Below are 25,944 nucleotides of genomic sequence, written 5' to 3' on the forward strand. Positions count from 1 at the left end.
TTATACTGTTTGTCTCCACACTCTACTCGGAATCTGAAAGAACTGAAATTATTCATCCCAGTTTCAGAAAAGAAAATTTTCAAGTTGTCACTTAGAAGAGTCTTACCTAAGAATCTAAATGTTTCCAAAAGCTACAAATGAATAAGAATTTGGTTTCAGAGCAGAAATTATTCTGTAGATTTAACTGCAGGAATCTGTAACATATTTATTATAAAATGTACCTATAGATACATACGACTTCTGTTTTTTGGGCAAGCTAACAGTTGCAGTTACAAAATTTATTCATCAGCACATGACTGTAAAACAACAGAAAATAATATCGACAATACAAAAACAAATCCTGTGAGGCAAGGCAGACAATCTGTACATCACACCCACAATATTTTTATTTGAGTTTTCAGCTGTCTGCCACAGGCCCCATGGTTGGCATTAACCCATGAATATTACATCCAGATCCAAACATAAACATTGCTATAATTCATAATAATCTTGATCCAGGAACCTGATTTGAAACTTTCATTTGTTGGAAGTGCCCTTACAACATTATAATGCAGGCTGACAACTGAAAAATAAGCCTACCCATCCTCTCCTCACAGCAGACTATATGAAATACCCTTGGAACCATAAAACATTCATTGGGTCTAAAATCAGAAGCAGCCTAAAGCCCTCATCTTAACAGGATAGGCTATAGCAAAGGAGACAATAGTTGGTTTAACAACGTACAAGAAGTCTTGCTTCCATTTTAGTCAGTGGTCAACCATTCATAGACTTTGAAATGAGAAAAAGCAGACCTGCGCACCGATTAAATTGCTGTGACTCCATCACTTTGATTGCTTGGAGAAAATCAGTAATAAAACCTCATGAGCAGACACTTGACAGGATTGGTAGTCCTTGGTAGAAGAATGTATCAAATCAGTATTTTTGTTCATTGTAAGAGCAAATACCATATTGAAGGAGAGGAAGGGAAATACATAAACTGTTGAATATAAAATACCATCTACTGTTCCATTGCCTGCTTAACTAGCTTATCAAATATTCCATTAGATGTAAATTCTCTCATTTAAAGTACACTTAATATAGGGGACATTTCTACTTTTTTTTTTTTTTTTTTAACACCTTTGACATTGCCGGTACAACATGCTGATCCTTAAATCACTCATTTCTATTTGATTGATAGGAAAGATGAAATATCGACAGAGAAAACAGGTGGAAAAAAGCTGGAAGATGTTCCTTCCGTTTCTGCAGGTAACCAAATCTGCTTGCTGTGCACCTACCCGTTAAATAGAATTGCTAAAACCATAGATCTTAGAAGGCTGTAATTTAATGAATGCAGTAGAAGCATGACAAGTTTAGTGAAGTACAATGAAAATGCTTTAGCAAAATAACCTAAGAAGTATTTTTTTATTTCTTTACAGCATGTCTGCTACTCAAGTATAGTATTCTAGTTTGTTTTGGTCTTTAAATACATTTTCCTAATTTCACCTGTAGATAGTAGCACTAATCTTGCTTCAGTTATGAAACATTCAGTGTCAGCTGCTGCATTGTGTTAGCCAAAATAAGCAGATGGATTAAAATAATTACTTTAGCCATAAATTCACAGCAATGCTAGACATTTGAGAAGATTATTTTGTTTAGACCTTCTAACACTGTTGTGTACTACAGTTCTTTAAAATTATGCTAGAAATTTATGCAGTAATAAAAATCTTTAAAAATGAGCTTTTTTGTTCAAGGAGGAAACACCTTGCACACATACCTTTATGAGGGCCAAATATGACAGAACCTTATTGATAGCGACTTCCAGCATGGTAATTTTACCTCTAGCTAGAAAACTCTGTCAAAGCCTCTTGTTACTTTACACTGAGCCCTAAAGGTGGCTACCATTGAGACAAAGATCTGAATTAGCAACATCAAGCTTAGACATTTGATGATATATAATGCAATATGACAGGAAATTATCTAATATTCTTATTTAATTCACCCAGTTTCATTGATGCATAGTCAGTGCCATCTTTGCCTTCAGTCACACACATGGATGCTACTGATGTTTTGAGCTGGAAAGGCCATCTATTGCATATAAAAGCAGCAGCTTTACCCATGCCATAAATTGTTGGTGTGCAAACCTGTTCTTGCCTGATTTTACTTTAAACCCTCGCAGGTTCCCCTGGCACATCCCTCTCTCCATATGCACCAGTACCTAATGGCACGCTGCTCAACGAAATTGTTAACGACACGAAGACTCCTGTAAAGGTGAGGGCCACCTGTTTTGCTATCCCATTTTTTTCACCCACATGTTCTTTTGGAGCTCAGCCAGCAGAAAAGAAGGGGAAACCTTATAAACACTTAGTGGTTATAAACCACAAGCTGTCCACTCTGTTACTGCTAGCAGGACTGAAGTTTCATTAGCATCTGTCCTGTACTGGAATAGTGCGTGATGTTTCTTGCAAACATGTTAGAAAGTATAAAACCATGCCAACCAGCTTTTAGGCAAAGCCTTCACTCCTCTGAGAGGTCCATTGCCTGTTTTGCACTACTTTGTAACCTTGTTCTTCATTAAATAATGTAAAAACGCATACCTTCTGAGCTTTCCACACAGGTGATAGGACCAGACCTTCTTGCCAGCAGCCAGACAGGGGAACCCCACAGATGTCCCCTCAGAGCAGCCGTGCAGCATGGCAGCAGGGGCAGCCCCTCCCCTGCAGGTTCACAGCAGCTGCTGCAGGTTGCCCCTGAGGTGGGGGCAGGAGGGAGGAGGGTCTGTTACGTTCCCTGCCCGGGCTTGTTGTGCCTGGGGGTGGCAAGGTGGGAGTTCTCATCTTGATCCAGCTGTGTGGCTTCAGGGAACCTTCTGGAACCTCCCTTTGGAGGGAGACCAAGGCCTCACAAGGGCCCAGGGTGAACCCGACTGCTGAGGAGCCCCAGGTGGGAGCTGGTGCCTTGCATTTCCCCTCTACTTTACTCTGAGATTTTTTTTTTTCAGTTTCTGAAAAGTTTGCCCTTCTAGAGCAGCTCCTGAAAAAGCCAGTCTGGCTGATTTTTTTGTTGTTTGTGCATGCTGGCTGTAGGAAGAGGCTTATGCAGTGTCCTCCCCACTTCAGTGAACTTAAGGTCTCGGTGCCGCTGCTGCCAAGAATTTGAGGGCAGAAATGCCAGCTGAAGCCTCGGCCATCACACCCCTGGCAAACCACTACTGTTCTCTGCAAGCTTCTCAGCTCCAGCCCAGGAATTGCACCTGAGGGATCCCAGATGAATGCTATTTTTACTATTATGTAATGTAATTATTACATCCTCAGGATTTGAGAAAGCAAAATAATCTGAATAGTCTTAACAGTGTATTTCCTATCTGTATCATAGCTGCTGGAGTGAAAAAGCAGATAAAATATGAGGTAAAAAGTGGTTTGGAAATCACTTATTTGTGATGTTGGAGATGTACCAGGAGACTGGCATTAACCACTTCCTCTGTTATAGGTCTCCTCGTTCCTTCTCGACCCAGTCCTTAGTGACCAGCTCCCTAAGGGCTGGCTCCTCAAAAGTCGTAGGGCAGCTATGCATAAAGTGCGTATTCCTTAATCTTCTGTTTATGGGTTAGAGCATTACAGAATGCTCTTTCTCTAGCTGATGAGCCATATTTTTATATACAACACAAAACATATGTTCCTCTAAAAGTGAGGCATCCTAAGTAATGACTTAGCAGAGCTGAGTTATGCAGAATCAATGGGTGCAGAAAGTGTTCCCTGAGTTTGCTCATTCTTTATTATATTAAAGTATTTTCTGTATTACTGACACACCGTAATTGCACATATTTCTTGTTCTGCTTTTTCTTGGAAGTTAGCAAACCTAGGTGTTATGTATGTGATAGATGCCTCTAGCAGCCTCGTGACAACCCACCTGGCAGCAGAAGTGGAAATCCCAGGCTGATGAGGTTGCTGCTCTTTTAGGACAGTCTTTTCTTGATCATTACCTTGTTCTTCTGTTTGTTTATCAAAGATAGAAAAATCCTGGCTGACAGTAGAATCATCTTTGAGCGAATAAAAATATTAAAAACTGTTTAAAGAATACAGAATATGTAAGTATTGCTAATAAGTATAAACATGCAATGTATGTGCAGTACTTGCAGTAAAGAAAAACTTGTTCTGTGTTCCAAAATCTTTGTATTTTTAACAGACAAACTTTACAGAACCCTGAAAAGTTTTATTCAGAAAAAAAACAAAGCCTTTTTTGTGTAATAAAACACATTGGCAGTGGAATGTAGGCATTGTATGTGTTAACGTTAGTAACAAGATTTTTGAAGAAGGACTGAGAGATTGGCAGAAGGCAGGAGTTTCCTGGGTGTCTTCTATGCATCACCTCTTCAGGTACTTGTGTTCCAAGACTTGAAATTTGAAGTCTAGGTCTGCTTGTGAATAAGGGACGAGAGATACATTCTGATCTTAAAATTAGCAAATGTGTAATTTTGTATCTAGGATGAATTAGGAAATCTTTCTGAATGCACCCATACTGGCTATCCTGCTCGTGGCCAGCACGCTGTACCCTACAAATGAATTGGCTTTTGGAGTTTAGTATTATTAAAGGAAAAAATTATTAAGCATAGACCAAAACTGCAAATAGTGTTAGGAAACAGCAAACGAAAAGTGCTTTTAATAGCAGTGAAGTCCACTGTACAGGAAAGGTGTTACACAGGTAGGGCTAATCCTACTTTATTATCAGGAAAAACCAAATGTGAATGTCTGAACACAAAACAGTAACAGAGCATCTGGCACTCTGCTCTGGTTGACCATGGGTTTATTGAGGGTAGAATACCAATTAGCCTTTACCATTTACCTGCCACTCTGCTTCATGTCACACACTTTCCTCCAAAATGGCAACTAAAGCTATAAGACTTTAATGATAATGGAAATAAGAAGACTTGGTATCACTCTGTGCAAGAAATGGTTTGATTCTCTTCATTTATATCAAAGGCAATTCTCAAGTCACAGTAATAGAAACTTGTTTGCAAGGCAGAAGAATTAAGTCAACAGATGTGGCTAGGAACCCTTGACTTATGTAGGGCATGGTTCAGAATGGTATTTTGGGGGTGAGTTTAAAAGGCAACCGTTCTACCTACTAAATATTGAAATGTGGGGGGGAAATCACTTAGTTTTGGTTCTCCCCTTTTTTCACTCTCCTTTTCTTTTCCAGGAGCTGGGAACAAACACAGTCCCAGAATTGCCTGTGGAGCAAATGGTAGAATTCAGTGTCACTCTCACTGATCAGGAGTACACACCTGAACTTAGTGATCCCAACTCCCCACAGTACCAACAACTAGCTGCCAAATTTCAGCTACAGGTAAGGAGGCTGAGTGAATATTGGCTTTGTACCTTGGGTGAGATTCATACTATGAAAATACCTTCACCATGAAACAGAAAGAGATAATTCTGATTGTCTCAAGACCTTCAGTTTTCCTTCATGTATAGTCAGCTTTTCCCTTCATTTAGGCCACGTCAGCAGTAGAGCCTCAGACAACTGATGAGCAGAATAACTTTGGGAATATAATTCGGGCTTAATCAGGAATTCAGGGACAGTACTTTGTCGTAATTTAATTTCTGTAATAAATCTAATGAGAAATGTAATATAAATGTTAATAGTCATTAGCTACTGTTGTCTGAACTATTCTTGAAAGGACTTACAGTCATTTTTTTGTGCATTACCATAGTCTCTGTAAGAACTGGAACATCTGCAGTGTTTTCATATAATCAATAATATTAACTGAATGTTCAGCTATCAATTTAATAGATAGCTGTTAATGACTTGAGGTTCCCAAAAGATTCTCTTAGCAATAAAGCTTCTCATCAGTTTCATGATCATTCCTTAGTGCAAGCTGTTTCACTATCCTGGTTCAGTTTCGGATATGCACAGAAAAATGGTGAAGGATGTGTTGGCAGAGCTAATAAAAAGTGGCTTCTCTGGAGAATTCCAGTATTATTCTTAAACTGAACTGCCTGCAGACTTTGTTTATTACACATGTAATGATGTAATTCAGCGATCTGACTTCTAAGTTATTTCATCAGTTGGATGGGGAGAAATGCAAAGTTTCTTGATTGCTATTTTCCATTTTCACCAAGTTTTATCTGTTGCTTTAATGAATCCGAAGCTGTTCTTGACATGCAGTGTTGAATAGAAAATTATTTGTAGTGCAGTACCATGAAAAAAAGCTGATGTGCTTTCCTCCAAAGACAGATGATGGAGGAGGCAGAGGGTAATCTTGATACAAGACAGTTTAACAAGTGCACTCAGAAGGTGAGAGTGAGGAGGTTAGATTCAGAATTAAACCTCTGTCCAGATACAGGAGCTCCTGTACAAATTCCAGAGAAGCCTTTGCAAAGGTTAAGGCTGTGGAGTTCCAAGTTCAGTTTGTAATTCATTCCAGGACATGGTAAGAGAGCAGTTACAGCAGGCATTACACTGCAAATATTCAGAAGTACATCTGTATACCACAACATACATTTAAAATCACATGAGAAATGGAATGCAGATTCAGATGCTCACACTACTCAGTAAATTGAGATTCATTTGGTGAAAGTAGGAAACAGAAAGCTACATACATGCATACAGTGAAAAGAAAGCATCAGCTTCGTTATGATATAAAGCAAACCAAGAAAAGACTGAACAGAGCCCATGCCAACAGTCAGCTGGCATAGCATGGCTAAAGGGGGATTCAGTTACCTAAACTTGGATATCTGGTGCCATTTTAGGTGTCCCAGGTTATCCAAAAATCTGCAAGGGCCTCTCAAATATGAGAGTTGTACTCTTCAGAAGCAGCAACTGAGCAGATGACAACCATAAGGCATCTAAAATTACAGTGTTTGCCCAAGTTTAGGAAAATAAATTGCATCCTCATGATTTAGGCCCTTAGTGTCTGTTACTTCCAGTGAGCATTAGTCACATGGATGACATTTAGAATCTCCCCACAGTCTAATTGCTACTTCTGCACTACTTTTGCTAAGTTAGACCAAGCTTAAAATGATTTAGTTCAGTTCCTTTCCTACTGTCCTCCTGTGAGAAATGAGCAAGAGGAGTGTAGATGGCAGGCCATTTCCTGCTCTAGACATTATCTTCTTTTGTGCTTGCTCTGATGGAAAAGACATCTAGGCTTATACAGTGTGTCTGATACCTGATATTGTGATAACATGCTGATCTTCTGCTACTCTTCTTCACTTGACCTACATTAGAGATGCAGAGAAAGCTGTGAGTCTGATCACCCATTCCCTGCCGGTTCTGACAAACTCTCATACACGAATGAATCAGTTTCAAATTTATGCTGTATTTGTACAGAATGATATAGCTAAGGAAGAGGAAAGATTGCCACATTAGTTTATATACTTTTTCAGTGATATGCTGAATTAAAAGGACCTGATTCCTCAAAAGGCTCTTTCACTTCTTTTCATGTGCTAAAATCCCTCAACTCCACAGGCTGTGCTTGCAGATGAAAGATGATGTGTTGCCTGGTACTTAACAGGACCAGGAAGTGAATCAGAAAGGAACTATGGAACTGTGTGCCTAAAAAAAAAATCCCTTTCCTCTGACATAGTAGATGTACAGAAAATATTTTATTTCACATAGCTATATAAATGTTGCTAATTGTGAAAGACTAAAATATCAGTCAGCTGGATCTCAAAACACTCTTAATTCTTGAGTTAATGGTAAAACCACTTATCCTAAAGTCTATACAGAGGCTTCACCTTTTCTGTTCATTTTTAATTCTTCATACTGTCTCTTCTTTTCAAAACCATGAAATTCTACATTTGTTTACATTAGAATTAAAAATATATGAAGTTGTTTTATTTGTACAAGATAGTTAAAACTGTTTATAAATTATTTGTCAAATAATCTAACTCCATCTGCATCTGATTAATATTTCTAAAAAACTAGCGATTTACAGTTAAGGTGACTTGTATCAAAAAATTATTCATGGACCAAAACTGCTGAAAGTGAGAAAATCATTTAATTTGTGTTGTTTGATTCACTCATGAACTAGATTATCACTGATTTACATAATTACATTACTAAAAAAAGCTGTACTTTGTACTTCATTTTCCCTATTAACAGGTAATAAAGACAGCATATGCAAACCAAATATTGTGTTTAAGTTGAGCAATGATGATACCACAAAGAGGACTGTTTTCTAAAGCTGTTTCTGAAATATGAAAAGTATTGTTTAGGTAGTCAACCTGTGCTTTCCTTTTAGCTGTAGAACTTGCACTGAATTAATGATTTTATGGTTTTCTATAGATGCAAAAAATATTTGAGAAACTTCCAGGATTCAAAGAAATCCACGTATTAGGATTTAAGTAAGTAAGAAAATGGGGCTAATTTTTCTGCTGGCTACTAGAATTCTCCTTTCTTTCCCTCCAACACGAAGAGACCTATAGAATAGTGGGGTGTTTATCACTATATACAGGAAATAGTTTTCTGGGAGCAACAGAGACAGTATGGAGAGAAGTGCAAACACACCCCACGTGAGACTATGAGGTTTTGAATTACTAAGCAGAAGTAGCTTTGATTCCCTGAGGGGTCAAGTAATCAATAAATCCTTTGAAATTGTTTGCTAGCAACATTGTATTAAGGACTTACTTAAATGACAAGGTGAAGAGAGTTAGGAGTATGATTATTTAGGTGGCTACTTTTCTGTGTGTGGATCCTGTGCCCTTCATTGATCTATGAATTAGATCTAAGTGAAGGTGCCTTGGCAAGAGAAGGTTGCAGGAGGCTACATGTTCACATATATAAAATTTAGCCAGTAGGTGTTTCCCAGGTGTTCCAAACAATTAAAAATATTTCATTTTTTTCTACAAATTTGTGTTCTGTCTTGCCATTTTTTTTCAGTTTAGCTTCTTTGTATGCTTACTACTAATGCAAGCTACTGCGTGTCTTTTCAATGGAGAATCTGCAGGGGAAGGAGAGGGATCAAAATCTGAGTATTTGATATGTTTTTTCTTCTGTAGATAAGAGCACATTATGTAAAGAATCAAGGGGAAAGCTAATTATTAATAGTAAGAAATAATATAAATTTGAAAGGGAATAAAGAGCAGGAAAAAAGACATAAATTCATGTGGGTGTTCATTGCCACCATAAAGATACAGATTAGCAATGACAGTGCTCAGATTGCACCATTTGTAGTGGGAAATAGGAAAGCAAATATTTCAAACTATCAAGGTAAAGTAAAATTTCTGTTTCCCCGCTCAGATCATGGAGATTCCCATTGTTTGGAAGGGAAAAAGTGAAATGATGGAGAGTAGGCTGTCATTTCCACACAGAGATAAAAATTATACATTACACACGGAAGATAAGATAAATTGGTAAAAGGTGTTTTTGATGTATAACTGACTGATTTACTAGTATTCATGAATCTTTGTTTTTCTTTCTTTTGCAATCCTTTATCACACCCTTTCTTCTGTGATGAAATGAAGACAGAAGAAGGAGAAAGATGGGTAATTTGTAATTTATAATTAAGATTAATCATTTTATAGACTATTAGGTGTAGATAGATACATCAATAAATGTTCTTTATCTTGATGTGACAAAGTGAATTGATTTGTGTTCTGCCTAAGTGTAAAATCTGAGATATAAAGCAACAGGGACAGCTTTTACCTTATCCTGAAAGGTTCATGTAATCAACTATTGTCAGGATCTCTCTGAAGAAAAGAAAATTGTTTGACCTAAGAAAATTCACATCCAGACGACTAAAGTTCTCTATTAGTCATAAACTGAAAGTGAAGAAAGAATAGGGGAACTTCATATTTAAAGTTTCATTTTTGATCTGCTGTTTCCTAACTGTATTCCCGTATACACATTATCTTCAATTATTATGTATTTGTTTTGTTTTGTTATCTCCATTATCAGGCCAGATAGAGCGGCAAAGAGACCAGTTACTAGCCTGATTAAATGCAGGGAGCTTTTGACTGGTAATACAAACAGCTACAGAGTCTGTTGTTGCTTAAAAGTGTTGCTGGGGAATAATTTGTCTAGCATTTCCCAGAATTTCTCTTTTACTTGTAGTTTAAAAGGAAGAACTGTCTAACGCTTTTCCTGAATTCTTGCAATGTCATATAAATGTAAATCTGTAGCACACACCAGATAAAGTGAAATTCCTCTCTCTCCAGTTATTTGATGTTATAAAAAGCAACATAGAGGAGTACAAATATTTTACAATGTACTCTATTTTTCATTTTAACTAGGTGAATTTAGCATCTATGAAAAATATTGTATTCATAATGGTGAAAATTCGAGATTTCTCTTAAACGAGTACATCTAGGGAGAACCTATACACATTCATTTGGACTTGGAAAAGATACCCATTATGAAAAGTTATTTGCTTGCCATATTAACTAACTTTCATGCTATTCTTCAAAAAAGAGCAAAAAATTGCACCAGATGTGATATAATTTTTGTTTATCCTTAGTTTTATGAAATGTCTAATCCTTTTTCATTGGTTTCTGCATAATTAATAGGTGGTTATGGCTTCTAGTAACACTCCTGAAGGACTATTTGAACGAATAGTCAACAACTTCAAACTATATTACCAGTTCTACAGGTCTCTGAGTAGTCAGATTAAACTGAATTATTTTAGACCATTTTAATAATTTTCTTCAATATTAGAATTTTTATTAAAAATTTTGCATAGAGAAAAAAAGGTTTAGGTATAGCAAAAGTGACAGTCTCATTAGAAAGAAGTATATCTGCATTATTTTTACAGAAGTTAATAAGTTGTGGTTGCATATATTTTTGTTTGTTTGTAAAATCAGTCCTCAGCCAGTAACTAATTTTGCTGCACGGGGCATTTTTGCATCTTCCCTTTGCAGATCAAGCAGCACTATAGCACGATATGTGGTAAACTTTGAGAGAGATGGCTCAGAAACCAAAAGCACACCAGATGACATTTCAACTATTGGATCTAATAAGGTTGAAAATGAGAAAATTCCACTTTCTCCAAAGGAAGAGAGGGAAATATCAGGAACTAAACTCACAGTAACAGACCTTCAGCAACTTGTTGCCATAGCACTCCATGAAGACCAGTCTCTGCCAATGGACCTCGGAACACTTCAGTTTACTGATGGTCAGTGGGCAGGCCAGTGCCAGGCACAGGTCTGAACCTTGCCCTTTCAAACTGATGCAATTTCAGTAAGGTCTCCTTTGCCTCTCTAACAGATCGTTTTCATTTGATGTGTCCCATTCTCCAAAGTGTTGCATAGCACCCAAAGGATGCGCAGATCTGAGTTAAATTTTATAGCTATACAGCCTAACTGCCAGTCATGTTGGAGGATCTATTTTCCTTGGTTCTTTGTTTAGAAAAGCTGGATATTTTGCACGTTAAGACAAATAAGGGGGGTGGGGAGAAGACTATGAATATTCACTGTATCTTTTTAATTCCCCAGTATGGACAGTCTCATTTCTCTAATATGACAAAAAGTGAGGGCTTCCTTTAACATAAATTTAGCTTTCTGAAAGCTGTGTCGATTGTAAGCAAGCCATCTAAGCTCATAGTGATATCAGAGAGTGGACACCTTAAAAAGCATTTGATCCCATCTAAAATTGGTGGTGTGAAACACACTGTAGAGGTGCATTTTGCTCTCTGAAACACAGAGGGAGTGTAGATGACAAGCTAGGTGTGAAGACCTCCAGCAGAAGGCTGAAGGGCTGCAGCCTGTTCAGTAAACCACCTGATAAATATCCCCTTCTAGTCCATCAATGATCTTTTCAAAGCTAGAATAGCCCTGGTTTTGGGGAAGTAAGTTAAAAAGGGGGAAAATAACTTAGAATATTTTTTCTTTTATATATTTACCAAAACAATCTTAAAACACACAAAGTACTTTAGCTGCAGTGTTTCATTTTCGAATAGCAACATTTTGTTTCAAAAAAAATACATTTAGATGAACTAATACTCTCTGTAAGAATAAAAGGACATATTTTAATGTAGATTAAAGTCCCAAGAAAAAGTTTCATTGATATAGAATAGAATAACAATAATTGTTGTAATCAACTTTTTCCAACTATTTATTTTTAATAACCAGTTTTAGAAAAACAGTTTGCATGCAGATATATTTAAAAAGCTCCTCTGAGGGGCTGAAGGGAGCATCTGGGCACCAAAGTCAAAATTCTCAAAAGTAACAATGGTGTGGACTCTGGGTAAACACAATATAATGAGTCATCACAGCCCATGCAAATTTAACTGAGTGGTTCATACTTCAGCTGGTTATAAGCGTTCATCCATTGTTCAGCTGTCTGCAGACCTATCCCATTTATACTAAATAAAAGGGACAAAGAATAATGCATATAAAATTCCTGTTTTCCTCACAATTGCTGGTTTAGATAGAAATGTATGCCTTTCTTCTTAACATGGTTTTTTTTTAAAGTTGGGGTTTTTTGGTGGAGAATAGCTTTAATACTGGTTTTTACTGAGTTTATGAGCTTTGAGCAGTTTTCAGTGTGCCACTGCTGAAATATTGTGTGCTCTCTCTTTTTTCTTTTTTTCCCTACCAGAATCTATTATACCACCTAGTGATTTTGATAATGATATCCAGGCCATGGTAACTATTCCTCTGGAAGGCCCTGATTTGGTAAGTCTGTACTGGTTGTTACATTTATTTATTTATTTCTCCATAAGAAATAAAATTAAGCAGTGTTAAGGTGTACATAGATATACAGACAAAGGCTCTTACGCTAAAATACATAACTGCCTTTTATAAATGCTGTAAGGATTAATTTTGTACTGTTATACGGCAACAGAGATACTGTTCAGAGCATTTACAGGTTAATGCTGCTGCTTGATTACCTTTTCCAGTTTTAATTACAAAGTAAACAATGCCTTACCAATTCAGTAGTACTTTTCAATGTCAGAAGGAGAGCTATTGACAGGGATAGTTAAATTCATCTTTCTTTGACCATTTTTAAAATTACAGGCAATATGATTAGGATCACATGCACATGCCAAACATTTTATATGTCCCATGACTTCATGCTGAGTAAGCTGTTTGCAAGCTCCCGTGACTAAGGATTATTGGCCTTTTTAGCAATGACAGTTAAACATAATAATGAAAGCTGCTTTTAAAAAACTTTTTCAGGACTCCGTGAGTGTGGAACTCCCATTAGGTTACCCCAGCGCAGCAACAGTGGACCAAACCAGAGACATTTTGATCAATGAATTTACAACTGGAATTCCTGTGCTAAGTGGAGAGGTCAGTGCCCCTGAAGAGTTTAATAATTTTGTTTCATCTGAACCTGTGTTCCCTACCAAACCCTCCAGAGAACAATTTCAGGTCAAATCTCCTCCAGACGCAGAAGATATCACAACTGACCACCAAAGTTTCACAGTGCCTTTCAGTGCTCTGGGTAGCACTAGCAGTCCTCCAGAATCAGAGGATTCCTATTTGCCTCCTCCAGCAGATGATTCTGCTAGCAATGACTTAATCACCGATGGCTATGAGTCTCCAGTGGAGCAGGCTACCACATCAGCAGCTGATACCACAGGTAGCTTTACTCCACCTAATCTCCTGCAAGCCAGAGATGAGAACAGTGAAGCTGAAGAGAAGAAAGAACTGCCTGATATAACAGAAACACCTTTCAAGGAAGCTGACCAAGATAGTCTGTCTGGACAAGGTAAGACACAAAAGATTTTTCCGTAGGAGAATAGGAAAGATCCAGTTGTTATTACACACACATACAGCCATGTGTACAGTAAGCATTCCTTTCAGTTGTGACAGAAATTTTTCTGGACCATCAAAGGTGCAAAATTTACATTTCTAATGCCCAATTCAGGAAAATCCTGATGCACCTGACTTCAAGGTCGTCAAAGAAAAAAAAAATCCTACCCAACAACAAATGCCTAAGGATAAGGCATGCTTTGTACAGGGTATTACAGTAAAAATTCAAAGGGGCAAGCAAAAAAAAAAAGGAAATCCCAAGTAAACACAAAAAAAAATCAGTATTTAAAACATGGAAGGTAAATTACTTTGGGTTCTACAGATAGATATGGGTGATAGCAGCAAGAGTATCATGAAATAATTTATTGCAAGCAAAAAATACCATGGCTAAAGAATTTTACATATCTACAGGTCTGATGAATGTAAAAAAGTTTTTTTAAATTCCTGTTTCCTATTTTGTTTATTCAGTTTTATCCATACAGTAGGGTTTTTTAGAGGCATCCAGATAAATAAGAAAAAACACTTATATCAAAAATGTATGTACATACATATGTCTGGGTGTAGAAAAGTCTGTATAATTTAACCTTTAAAATGAAAAATACATGATAGTCATGTTTCCCACGGTTATCAGGAAAGTGTTGACTCTGCAGATGAAAAAACTTCAGACAAAGATAAGGTTAGCTTTGAGGCACAGGCAAATTACGCTTTCCCCTAGAACAGCAAAATGCCTCCATCACCTCCATCGGGGGCTTGGAAAGCCATTCTAGATGCTGTGGAGAACTATAATGCACAGGTAACTGGATTCTCTGGGGCAGCAGCCTCCACTGGCAAAGCAGCAAGAGTCATGGTTCCAGCTATTGCTCTTCATCTGTCCCAGTTTGTCTGCTCCCTCTCCTGATCCCTGGCTTGGCCTCACCATCTCAACATTAGGTCAGTAAACTTTAATTTTACTTACATTTCTAAGAGGCCTGTGCTAGCTGTGTAAGATGCTAGGGTTGCTACAAACACATGCAAGGAATTGGTTCTTGAATGAATCTTCAGATGTGCTTTGTCTCAGATTTTTGACTGACCATCTCAACAGAAATGTAGAGGGCAGGTAAGGACTTCATCGAAGTTGGCAGGATTCTCTGAAGTCCCCACATAGTCTCTAAGCAATACTAAAAAATCTGCAGAGAAAAACAAATTCAGGGCAAAATTCCCACAGTATGCACTAGCTTGCACAAGCATACTCAGTGTTTCTGGATCCCCAAGAACATCATCCTCAAAGCTCATAAGTTTGCTCCCTGCTGCAGGAAAGTCCCCTGCTCCTGTAGGAGGCTCTATTCTGTCCCTGTTCTGCCAGCTCCCTCCTTGCTCAGTCCTTGGCCTTTCATGTCCCACCCTGCACTCCAGAAACCTCTTGGAGTGATCGTAACAAACCCTCCTCCCCCTTTCAGGATGTTCTTCCTGACCGAGCATGCCCAGAAACAGCGAGGCGGCAGGGCCCATTCATCCCTCCTGCCCAGCCACATCCCGTAAGGCAAACAGGCAACGTTCACATAGCTGATCGGAAACACCCCGCTACATGGGGATACACCCTTCATAATGAGCCCACAGAGCAAAAATGTGAGAGGGGGGAAGTGCCTATGTACTGTGTATAGTCTATAGCATTCTTCTTTCTGAATCCAGTAAATAACAAGATAATTTTCAAGAATAAAGAACGTAAAAGCGGCCACTTGGGATCATGCACTAATCTGCTCCAGACAGACAGCAAAGAGCATAACATGGTCAAGTTGTTGCACCTGGTAGTTTATGTACTGAATAAGAACTTCCCATCCTGTAGTCTGGCCTTTATACGCAGGGTTCTGAAGTGAAAGACAAATACCTTATGACTTAGATTAGAAAATCACTTCTCATAAGAATCAATTTTCAAATGTTCCTGAAAAGAAAGTTTATGTTGAAAAGTGTTAAACACAACTATTTTCAAATGCATGCTGAGAGGTCTTATAGTGCTACTGATAAAAGCACAGCATACCTTTAAATAACAGTACAGCATACCTTTAAATAACATTCATTATAACTGTGGTAAAGTATTACATTTGCAGGGGAAAAAACGAGTCATATGCATTTTTCATTCTCATTGGGTTAGAGATTTGGTGTCATTAAAACCGCATAAAGCCACATATTTTGCAGCTTGCTAAATAGCTGAAAAACTTTGTAGCCTAACAGCTTCAAATGATTGAAGAGAAGCAGCAGAGGGTATTTGGCTCACCAGAAATGCAGAGCAACTTAGGCTGAAAATACTAGTTTCATTCTAAAATTGTAAAGAATTTGTTTATTACAATTTATTACAGTTAGTGCTTGACTTTTTCACTGGGTGGGAGAGATACAGGAGATGGACCTCTCTGGCTCCAGGGTTCAAGCTTGCTTGATTGTTCCACAGTGACAGTGTAGGACCACAGTTCATTTGACTCGCACACAGACTTCAATACCTCAGTTCAAAATGGGGATTAGATTCTGTGTTTCTAAGTGATCCTCAGAGACAATATATTGCATATTTAAATGAATTTCAATGTCATCAGGACCAAGGGAAACTTTAGGAAGGATAATACAAACGGAAAGTTCACCACCTACTGACACAGATTTCTTCAACAATTTTTTCTCGTATAATTTGAGATTTGGTCAAAAAATACATAAAGGTTTTTCATCTTCCTAAAGCCATTATTGCCTGTGCTCACAGAGCATGGAATAGTTTGCTTAAAGAGATGAAGACCTTCTGTAAATGCAGTTTTGATCCTGTAAGCATGTGATACTGACCCTTTAAACACTACTTTAAGAAATTATTTGTTGCATGTTTGGGTTGGAACCTGTCAATCTGTAAAACAGAATTAAATATATAGAGCTGTAAAAAAGAACTTCCACCCAAATAAGGACCACTATCTTGTTCCTCCTTGTTGAACACAAGCTATGTTTAAAATAAGCACTACAATATAAGAATTCCATCATTATCTCTGCAGCTGAGTAGCAGAAGAAAAATAATTGTTCCCTGCCCAAAAAGAAGGGATGCTGTAGTTATTATATTTGCTTAAAATCTTATGGTACACAAAACATACTGCATGGATAACAGAAAAGAGATGTTAAAAATCTATTTACTGAGTTCTTAAATGAGTAAATAGTATATACTCTTTAACGCTTTTTCTATTTCTATAGGTTTTTTTCAGTTCTGGCAGTACTGTGTATAGCATCCCCTGTATTATTTTCTTTCCCTAGATTTTGCATATTTCATAGGAACTTACAGAATTTGATCTGGAAATTCAGGACTTAACAGCATTTACAACAGAGATTTTATTAAAGTCAACAGTGTTGGTAATATTAATTTTAATGCAGCAAGTAGAATTCCTCACTAACAGGTACAGAATTATTCACGCTTTGTGCCTGGCTGCATTTCATAGCTGCATTTCTTAGCAAGATTTAAAAAACAACAACAAACCTTTGAACTGTTGCTGGTGTGAAACAGCAGAAACTACTTGGTGTTGTGTAATGTTGGACAGAGGGTTAGGGTCTAAACAGCTGCCTGCAGTTCTGCTACATAAATTTCCATCCATTTCCTCACCCTACAGTTCAGAAGATGAAGCTAATTTTTCTTCACTGCATGTTTAGGACCTTAAATTTACTCTTTTTTACCACAAAAGGAAGAGCTGGCTACCAGAAATAAAATAGTACGAGATTCTTTTCGGTATCCCCGTCAGCTATATGCTTCACAGATGGACTTTATTGCATTGATTATCAAATGTGTGCAACTGCAGGCTGAACATTACTACAGACTTCTGAACATTGAACACCAGTAACCTACACCGACTACTTTAATTGCGCCTACCTGAGGTCACTAAGAAAAGCAATAAAAAAATTCTTTCACAGCTCCCAAAAAGATAATCAGACTCAGCCTCACACATACAAACGTACACAAACATCTGCATACAACATCTAGGGAAAGCAGAATGAAAACAGGTGATGGGCAAAGAATCAAACTAGTGAGAGGTGTCGTTTTAGGCTGTGTGGGATGGGATTTGTCAGGCTTGAGCAGCCAGTGGGAGGAATGAGCCAGGACCAGGTGTGAAGCTTCTTTCAGACAGTATTGTGCTTATTGCGGACAGTAATGTTGTGCATGGGCAGTAAAGAGCAGGGCAGTGATGATTAGGCAGTTGTGCTTGCCAAATGGTGATAGTAGTTACTCCACCCCCTGAAGTAGCCCAAAACTACTAGGAAGATGCTAAGTACTGTCTTTAAAGTAAGCTTAACATTTGAATTTCAAATTCTGTTTTGAGATTTTGCAATAGAATTAAGAAAAAAAAAAAAAAAAAAAGAAAAAAAAATCCTGGTATAAATGTCCAGACCTCTCACTGAAAAGTTCTGAAATGGCTGGATCACATGTTGTGGTTTAAACATTTGACTGCTCAAAAAGGTTTTGCTGTGGCACTCTCAAATTTTAGGCTGTTTTGATTTCCCATTTTCAACCAGTGCAAAAACCTTGCTTTTTTTTCTGTTGTCTGAGATTATACCTGTTCACACACCTGTTCACAAAGCATTCCTCTTTCTTCTTGGTATTTTTTTCCCCCTCCGGAGTTAATTCATCAATATATCTTCTGTATGGTTAAATTTCTTCTGCCGTTCATTGCAGTCTTCCTGTGGCTCTATCTAAAACAATATGACCATTCAGAAAGGAAGCCTCTTGTGCAACAAATTAGACAGATTGTTATTTCAAAAAATGAGAAAATTTCAGTAATAAACCAAATACAAATGTATAAGCAGATAAAAGAGTTCACGAAGGATGTAACAATAATGCTATGTCTTTACTTCCTAAACAGTAAGAATTTAAATTTGTATTTGTTTTAATTGTAGCTACTAGCAAGTTATGCAATCTAGGTAAATGCTTATCCCAAAATCTTGACCATCATGGAGGAAGCATTATTTCTGGAGAAGTTATTCCAGAAGCACAGAACAAAACCTAGCAATAGAATACTTCAGCTATTGTTGTACTACCTCTGAGCCTCACCAGCCTGGATCTCAAGAAAAGCTCTGAGAGAAGGCAACTCTGTAGGGTGTATCACGGGTTTTTTTCTGCAAGAAAAAAACACTGATGAAGAGTAGATGGTGGTCACATCTCTGTGTGGGTAACTGATAAAATCCTCATTAATTTCCATAATTGCTTTCATGTTCACACAGCCTTGTTGTGAATGGTACCCTGTAATATCTTCCTCCTGCCCAACAAGGTTGTTGTGCACTCTCAATCACTAAGATTTCTAAACAATATCTAGAAAACCTTGGTTTTCTGCATGTTTGGGGATTCTTTCTGCCTCTGGTTCATCCCCAGCTGCCTAAGCACAATCTATGTTTAGCATAGCTTTCTATTTGGCATAACTGGCATCGCCATGGAAAAGAAAACCGTTATGTCTTGCAAGAATCGCTGTGGAAGTTCCCAGGATCGGAATTCACCCATTCTCTGTGCCACAAATGCTCACCAGTTTTTTCACGTCAACAGTTATACAGGGTAAGCACTCTCCTATTTCCTTGCATGTTTTTATGTTTTTATGTTTTCTTTGACCATAAACTGACAGGATTTTCTCAACTTTCTCCCCCATCAGCTTCTATCTGTGCCCTTTCATTTGTTGCTTGCTGCTTCAGATGTACAACGAATGCTTTTCATGGACATGCTACTCCAGACTGATGTTTGGAGAAATGAACAGGTAAGTCTAGCTATGTCCTTTTCTCAAGAATTATGCAATATTGATTGGCCTAAAATTTATCTGTTCACTGATGAGGCTGAATGCAGAAGTTTCAGCAGGCCCGTATTAGGACACGTCAGATTTAAGAAAAAGTTCATACGATGTTCACTGTGATAAAATTAGTTCTGCATACACAGAGTACTACAGGTATCGTGAAGAGTTCTAAATGTATTAGAGTAAGTGATTAGCATATGGCCAAAATTTGATAGCCTGCTCTGCTCAGTGCTGGGAACAGCAGGAGCAATCTGGGTAGAAAAAACCCTGCATCGCTTCTTCAAAACATACTTAAAAATGCTAAAATGAAATTACTAATACAAGCAAAAAGTATGAGAGAGAGTACTCTCTATCATCCCAATTTAACACGTCACTTGTTTAAATTATTAAGCTATCCAATCAGTTCAGTTCAGTTTTATTTTAAGGTTAAGCTTTGCTTCCTTCAAATATGATTTCTTATTCACACATCCTCAAATATGCAATATAAATGCACATTAACCAAAACAAGCGAAACTTTACTTTATATCCAATTGGTAGTTCCAATGACCCATTGAAATTACTGTGTGAGGTACAGAAAACAATTTATATTTCTGCTAAGAAAATTTGCTTATCCAGAGGCAAATCATCTGGGCCACTTGTATAATGAAAAAATGTAACACCTCATTCTCTAGCTATACAGCTAGTAGGACGATATACCTCAGTGTTCTGCCACTTGTTCACTCATACTTTTTACTCTTAAGTCTCTCCCCCAGACACAATTGCTGTCCCATTGTTTACACCTATTGTGTGCACACCTATTATATGTTCATAGTCTACATACACACATGGGGTTTCTTTTTCACACAGTCACCACTGTACATTGCTAGTCACCTCCATTGCTCCTGCAGCTAATTCTCATGTACCTCACATGTGCCATTTTAGACTCTCAAAGCTAAATATACTTCAGTACCTGTTTCCTAAATGCTATAACTTCTCTTATTATTAATGTTCCCCTGATGACTGACCCCTTCTATGTTCAGTGCTATTTCACTCCAAAGTAATCCTCTCCCTCCCTCCAAATTCACAATAATACTGCTGACTTAAAATCACTCCGCTAGTCAAAACTTAATATTTTAATTGGTTGCCGGTAACCCTCTACTACGAGTGAGATGTAACATGTAATACACACTTTCATACATTTCAGTCTCAGATCCCATCTTGTCTTGAAACCAAATCTTCCTGCCTGTGTGCAGAGACAAGATCTAAAGCTGAAAAATGGGGAAGTTTTCTTACCTGCTGCCCAGGAAGACAGCAGCAGCCACAAGGGCTATAGACACTCAGGGGAGAGAAGTGAAGGAGTACTTGTCATATGATAACATTCAAAACCTGACAAGCCTACAACCCGCCCATAATTCTTCATCTTTCTTACTGTGCATGAAGGAGCTCTCCCTCTAGGAGGGACACATAGCTGTTGCTGCATGTGGTCTAACTGCACTTTGCTCCAGAAAATTAATTTTCTTTGAAAAACTTCTTCCAGGAAGCTTACAGTCTTCAGATAGAAATACAGTAGTTCAAATCCTCTAATAAAACCGGAATATAAAAAGGCAGAAATAAGTTCAGAATTTGAAGAGCCAGTATCACAAATAACTTTAATATGTTAATGCCCTGAATAAAAGCTTTTAAAATCATGTGACCAATGCAGTAGTAAAATAAGAAAAATACTTTAAGACAAATAATACAGCCTTCTAGGCTGGGGGTGTAAGAATACCCTTTGCCAGGTCATAAATGAATGAAACTAATGAAGTTTACATGTCAGGTAGTCCAGTTGGAACAAATGTCAGGTAAAGTGGCACCCCTGAGACTGACATACCCTAAAAAATGCATTTCCCTCACTTGTTAAAATCCTTGATCTTGCTAGAAATGCTGGCTTCAAGAAGTAATGTGTTATGATCAAATGGTACTAAAATTTTGATTTTCTAAAATTACAGTCCTCTCTTTGGAAGATTCAGTATCCTTCCAGTGTAAGAAAGTCCATCTCAGCTCAGCCTGGAATTTTTAATATCCCCTTATTCTCTGCATTAGACTATTACAAGCAAATTGTAACTTGAGTGCTGTGAATTGCATCTCTGGATGGAGTTTTATATATTTACCTACAGGGAGAGCTTGATCTTCCAACTTTGATTCTTTCGGCCATACCTGAGATGCCTTCCATGGATGGCACTGATGCCAATACCAATTTAAGCTTCAGTTTGAAAGATGTCATAGTAATTAAAACTAGCAAACATAAATACATGAAAATCGTAAATGGAGACAAATTTTCAAGAATGTTTATACTAAATTTAATGTGTTTGTGAAAATCTAGAATAAGCAAAACTCCTGCCAGGATAGATCTCATATATATGCACATAGCAATTTACAAAAAAAGAAAGAAAAAAAATACGTTCTGACTTCTGTTTGAAGATAACATGCATTTTTTTCCAATAAGTTCTTAACATCGCTTTCTAAATGCAACTTTATAGAAAGGTATGTAGAAGAAAGTACTAAACACAATTTCAAGCAATGATACCTTGGTGTAAATCAGGAGGCAGAAGTTTTAATTTTGTTCTATAGAATGGTACAATCATTATGTGCACCAGTAAGAACATGATTAAACTAAACCTCAGTGCAAAATAATTTGTTTCTCCTTCATTTTATTGTGTTTACATGTTTAGGTTTCTTTTTCATTCTTCCTCAGTTGGTGGAGGTTTTGTTGGCTTTTTTTTTTTTTTAATTGAAGTATTGTAGTGTACAATACTTGTAGAATAGTGGTGTCAATAACAGATAACTGAGTTTACAGTCAAAATTTTATATATGACCAAACATTTATTTAATAATCATCTTTATTGCTGTGCAATTTGGAATGATGTGCTTTCAGGCAGAGTGGGAGGAGGAAGGTATTGTTGGCATAACAAAACCCATCAAGGGTTGTCTGAGAAAACATCTTCATACCTGAAGATTTCAGTTCCTAAGCTGTACCTTTCAATGAAACTTGCCATTGTTTTATTTTTCTAGAAGTCAGAAGGGCTGAAGTTGGAAAAATACTGCAGCAATAATATATTTCAGTCCTTTCCCCTGAACATATATGTAGTCCAAAGCAGTGGCAAAACCTGACTAAACTTGTCTTAGGTTAAGATAAGCCCAAATTTCCATTTTTATTCCTATTAAATAACTTATTCCCCATTTCAGAATGAGACGCTGACACTCTACAGTGAAACAATAAAAATCAAAATTATGCTGAGCAGTTCTTGAAAGCATCAGGCCCAAAATCATTATTAATATCACTAAAACTGAGATGTATTCTTCCAGTGCAATATGGTTTAAAAAAAAAAAAATGGAGTGATTTGCTCCATTTCAAAGCTGTGAGAAAAAACAGATTACCTACATTCAAAGCACAACAGTTAGAGTAACAAAACACTCCTCATTCTGTGACTTCCATTCCATTAATTTCATGGTTTTCATATACAAGTAACTATATAGTATGAAAAAAAAATTATATTCAATGTTTTCATTTTTATTGTTAAAGTGCTTAACTAATGACAAGATTTTAAGAGTGTCATGGATTTTAACTTTCTAATTCCATGTTTTTCTTTCTGTTTTTAGGTCCTTGGGTCAACACATTACTTGAATTTATATCACGTGACCTCTCTTTTGTTTTTACCATTTTGCAAACTAATAAACTTCAATACCACGAAACTGTCTGATGGTCCTATCACCAACGAAAATTTGATCTTTTTTTTTTTCTATCACACAGTTGATAAAAATAGAGGAAGTGGGCAGGGAATGGGGAGTACTTTCAATTCTGAAAGATAGGTGTTGTAACCTGACACATTTTGGTCCTAATAATTCTGAAGAATAAATCAAAAGTAGTATTCCAGGTTCTCCATCTGGGGTGCTACAAAACTGTTACAGTGGCATGCAAGAGTATTTGCAACATTTAGATGGATGCTTCTTTATGTTTCTAGGTGTTTGTAAAGCTTTAGGTTATTTTCACACAGATTTCATTATTTTAAACTCATTAAATATTTTTTTCCAATTTAATTGTAGAACAGTTAACAACAGCAATAAGAACGGCTAATCCTCCTGAAGCTATGGTTTTAAGTGAGACGTTTCTTATTCAGCTTTGATTCCATTCCTTTGCAGACTTTATTCATGTTTGTAAATTCACTGCTGCTCAGTTTTGCTTCTTTTATTTAATTCACTGAATGGAATACCAATCAAGTCCAGACTTCTCAGGTTAGCATGGTTATTTGTTTAAGATCTGTTTTAATATGACTTTACTATGGTAGCAAATAGTGCAGAACTTTAATACAAAATAGCTTACAATAAATGATAGTCACAGCAGCCTCTGGCATTTTTAACACATTTTCATTGTAAATGTACTTACTAATTCCATTACTTCACAAAAGTATTCTAATCTCAGTTGAATCATTTCTTTAGCAAGGACTTTAATTAGAAAACTGACTTTTAGAGCGCTTGAGCACTAGCATGTTATTTTATCTAGCAATCTGAGTAGCAGAAGAGTTAAAGGTCCTGTAAATGGTAAAAGTGACTTGTCAAGTTAGAGAAATAACCTACCACTGACCTACTGTCTATACAAGGTATCTAATTATACACCTCTTTGTATAGTATTCTTATGAAATGGAGGAATACTGCCTCAACATCCAACTTTGTAATCCCTTAATTATGAGTGTGAATACTCTTAACTGCCTAAAGCAATTATTATGGAAATACTGCCTTTTCTTCTGCTGTAGTCAGAAGAGGGCTGAGGCAAATGGATGTTTCTGCATCTTTTCTGAGTCTTAACTTAGGCAGAACAAACACCATAACCAGGTGCAGCAGATGTTGAAGTCAGCGGAGGGATTGTAGCGGCGTGATGGTTCAGACCCAAGTTTAACGGATTGTCATGGACTGCTCTCCAGTCTCTTCCACAGATACTTCCACTGCAGTTTCAGTGCAAAATGAAGTCAAGCACTGCTACACAGAGCTTTGGGGATGCTTTAAACACTATCTGTTTCTGTGCTGTTCAAAGTACTTTTGTGTTTCTAAAATGCTTAATCCTCTAGAACTGCTGAAAAATGAGAATGTCAAAGACAGTCATTAAACAGTGAAGTCTCTCGGTATATGAATTTGACACAGGTCTATAAAGTAAGCTTGCCCAATTAATTTTATATCTATAGCTGTATTTCTACCTGCTGTACTTAAATGACTACTTTGAAGCTGGAAAAGTTTTTTTTTAAATCGTTAAATGTATTTATTGCATTATTTCAAAGTTTTAAAGATATAGTCTTATTCAAAAACTATGCCAAAAGCTTTAACGAGAGACCCATTAGCAGAGAGCTAACTGAATTCCTTAATAAAACAGAAAATGGTTATCTAAATTACTGTTTTTCAGCCATGCCTTGGCCAATGCATGTGAAAATTATAATCAAAGAACAAATTAATTTCTAATTGCACAAGAAACTGGTATGTCAGTGGACTCTTACAGGTACAGTGACTAAACATGAAATTGCTCAAGGCAGATGTGACTCCTTTTTGCTACTGACTGATTTCCATGAAGACTAAGGGAGCTTGCATTTCCCAAAGAGCATCAGATCAATGAAAATATTAACCCTCAGACATCCCATAAAGGAAATTCCTTCTCTGTATTGAAAACTTTGTGTGAGTTGAGTAAGACCAGCTAATTTACATCAGTGAAAAGTTTATGGGCAGAGAGACTGTTGTGAGCTGCACCATTCTGCTTCTCCCGCACAGAAGTAGCTGCATCGAGGGAAAAGTTGCAGGGAGCAAAAGTAGTCAGGTCTTGGCTTTATTCTTAATGATTTACTCTTAATCTTTATGCATCTTTGAGGAAAAGTGAAGAATTCTTTGCTTTTTACATCTTCATTCATTGCAGAAGTATATAGTTCTACTGACCTCCAAAAAAAGGAATCATGGTACAGATCCCAAAGTGAGATGGGGGCCATGTCATAACTCTGGGAGCAAACATCCCAAATCAAACACACAATCTGTTGCCCCAGTCAAAGTACTCAGCTAAGGATGAGAGACAGTAAAACAGAGTTGTCCAGGTTGTCTAGTTACCAAGTAGAAGGCAGGCTTTATTGCTAGTGTGCCGAGCCAACTAAAGAAGTAAATGGAAGATTCTTTCATAATGAACATAGGCAAGATTAGGAAGCTGTAGTTGCTCAACACCCTGAATTCTGCAGTGTTTTAGCTTTTCAGATCTTGATTTTGCAAATTTTATGTTTTCCTCTTAGCTTTCCATATCAGGTAGATCTGGATTTTTCTGAGAATAATGAGAGAAGATTATAATTACTAAGTAGTATTTTATTAGGATAGAAAATACTCCTCTTGTGACACCATGTCAGAATGACATTTATATGCATCTTTGGTGGAGACAACATGACGATGAGGCACAGTTGCAAGGTATGAAAATTTTGAGAATAAACTGAAGGCTTCTTCTATAAGTTACACAGAGTACTACATAGTAGTGGAGCTAG

General features: G+C 37.1%; 1 protein-coding gene across 2 annotated transcripts in view; it reads left to right on the forward strand.

Moving 5' to 3' along the window:
* IMPG1 (interphotoreceptor matrix proteoglycan 1) overlaps window positions 1-25,944 on the forward strand; it is a 66,797-nt gene that overhangs the window by 20,600 nt on the left and 20,253 nt on the right. For both annotated transcript variants that reach the window (XM_027799291.2, XM_005434978.3), the window contains exons 5-12: window positions 1,178-1,245; window positions 2,156-2,247; window positions 5,176-5,322; window positions 8,266-8,324; window positions 9,444-9,464; window positions 10,836-11,089; window positions 12,514-12,590; window positions 13,095-13,629. In XM_027799291.2, the coding sequence (XP_027655092.2) occupies window positions 1,178-1,245; window positions 2,156-2,247; window positions 5,176-5,322; window positions 8,266-8,324; window positions 9,444-9,464; window positions 10,836-11,089; window positions 12,514-12,590; window positions 13,095-13,629 (1,253 nt within the window). The remainder of the gene's footprint in view (window positions 1-1,177; window positions 1,246-2,155; window positions 2,248-5,175; window positions 5,323-8,265; window positions 8,325-9,443; window positions 9,465-10,835; window positions 11,090-12,513; window positions 12,591-13,094; window positions 13,630-25,944) is intronic.

Source organism: Falco cherrug, chromosome 6 (assembly GCF_023634085.1).
Source record: "Falco cherrug isolate bFalChe1 chromosome 6, bFalChe1.pri, whole genome shotgun sequence".
NCBI lineage: Eukaryota > Metazoa > Chordata > Aves > Falconiformes > Falconidae > Falco > Falco cherrug.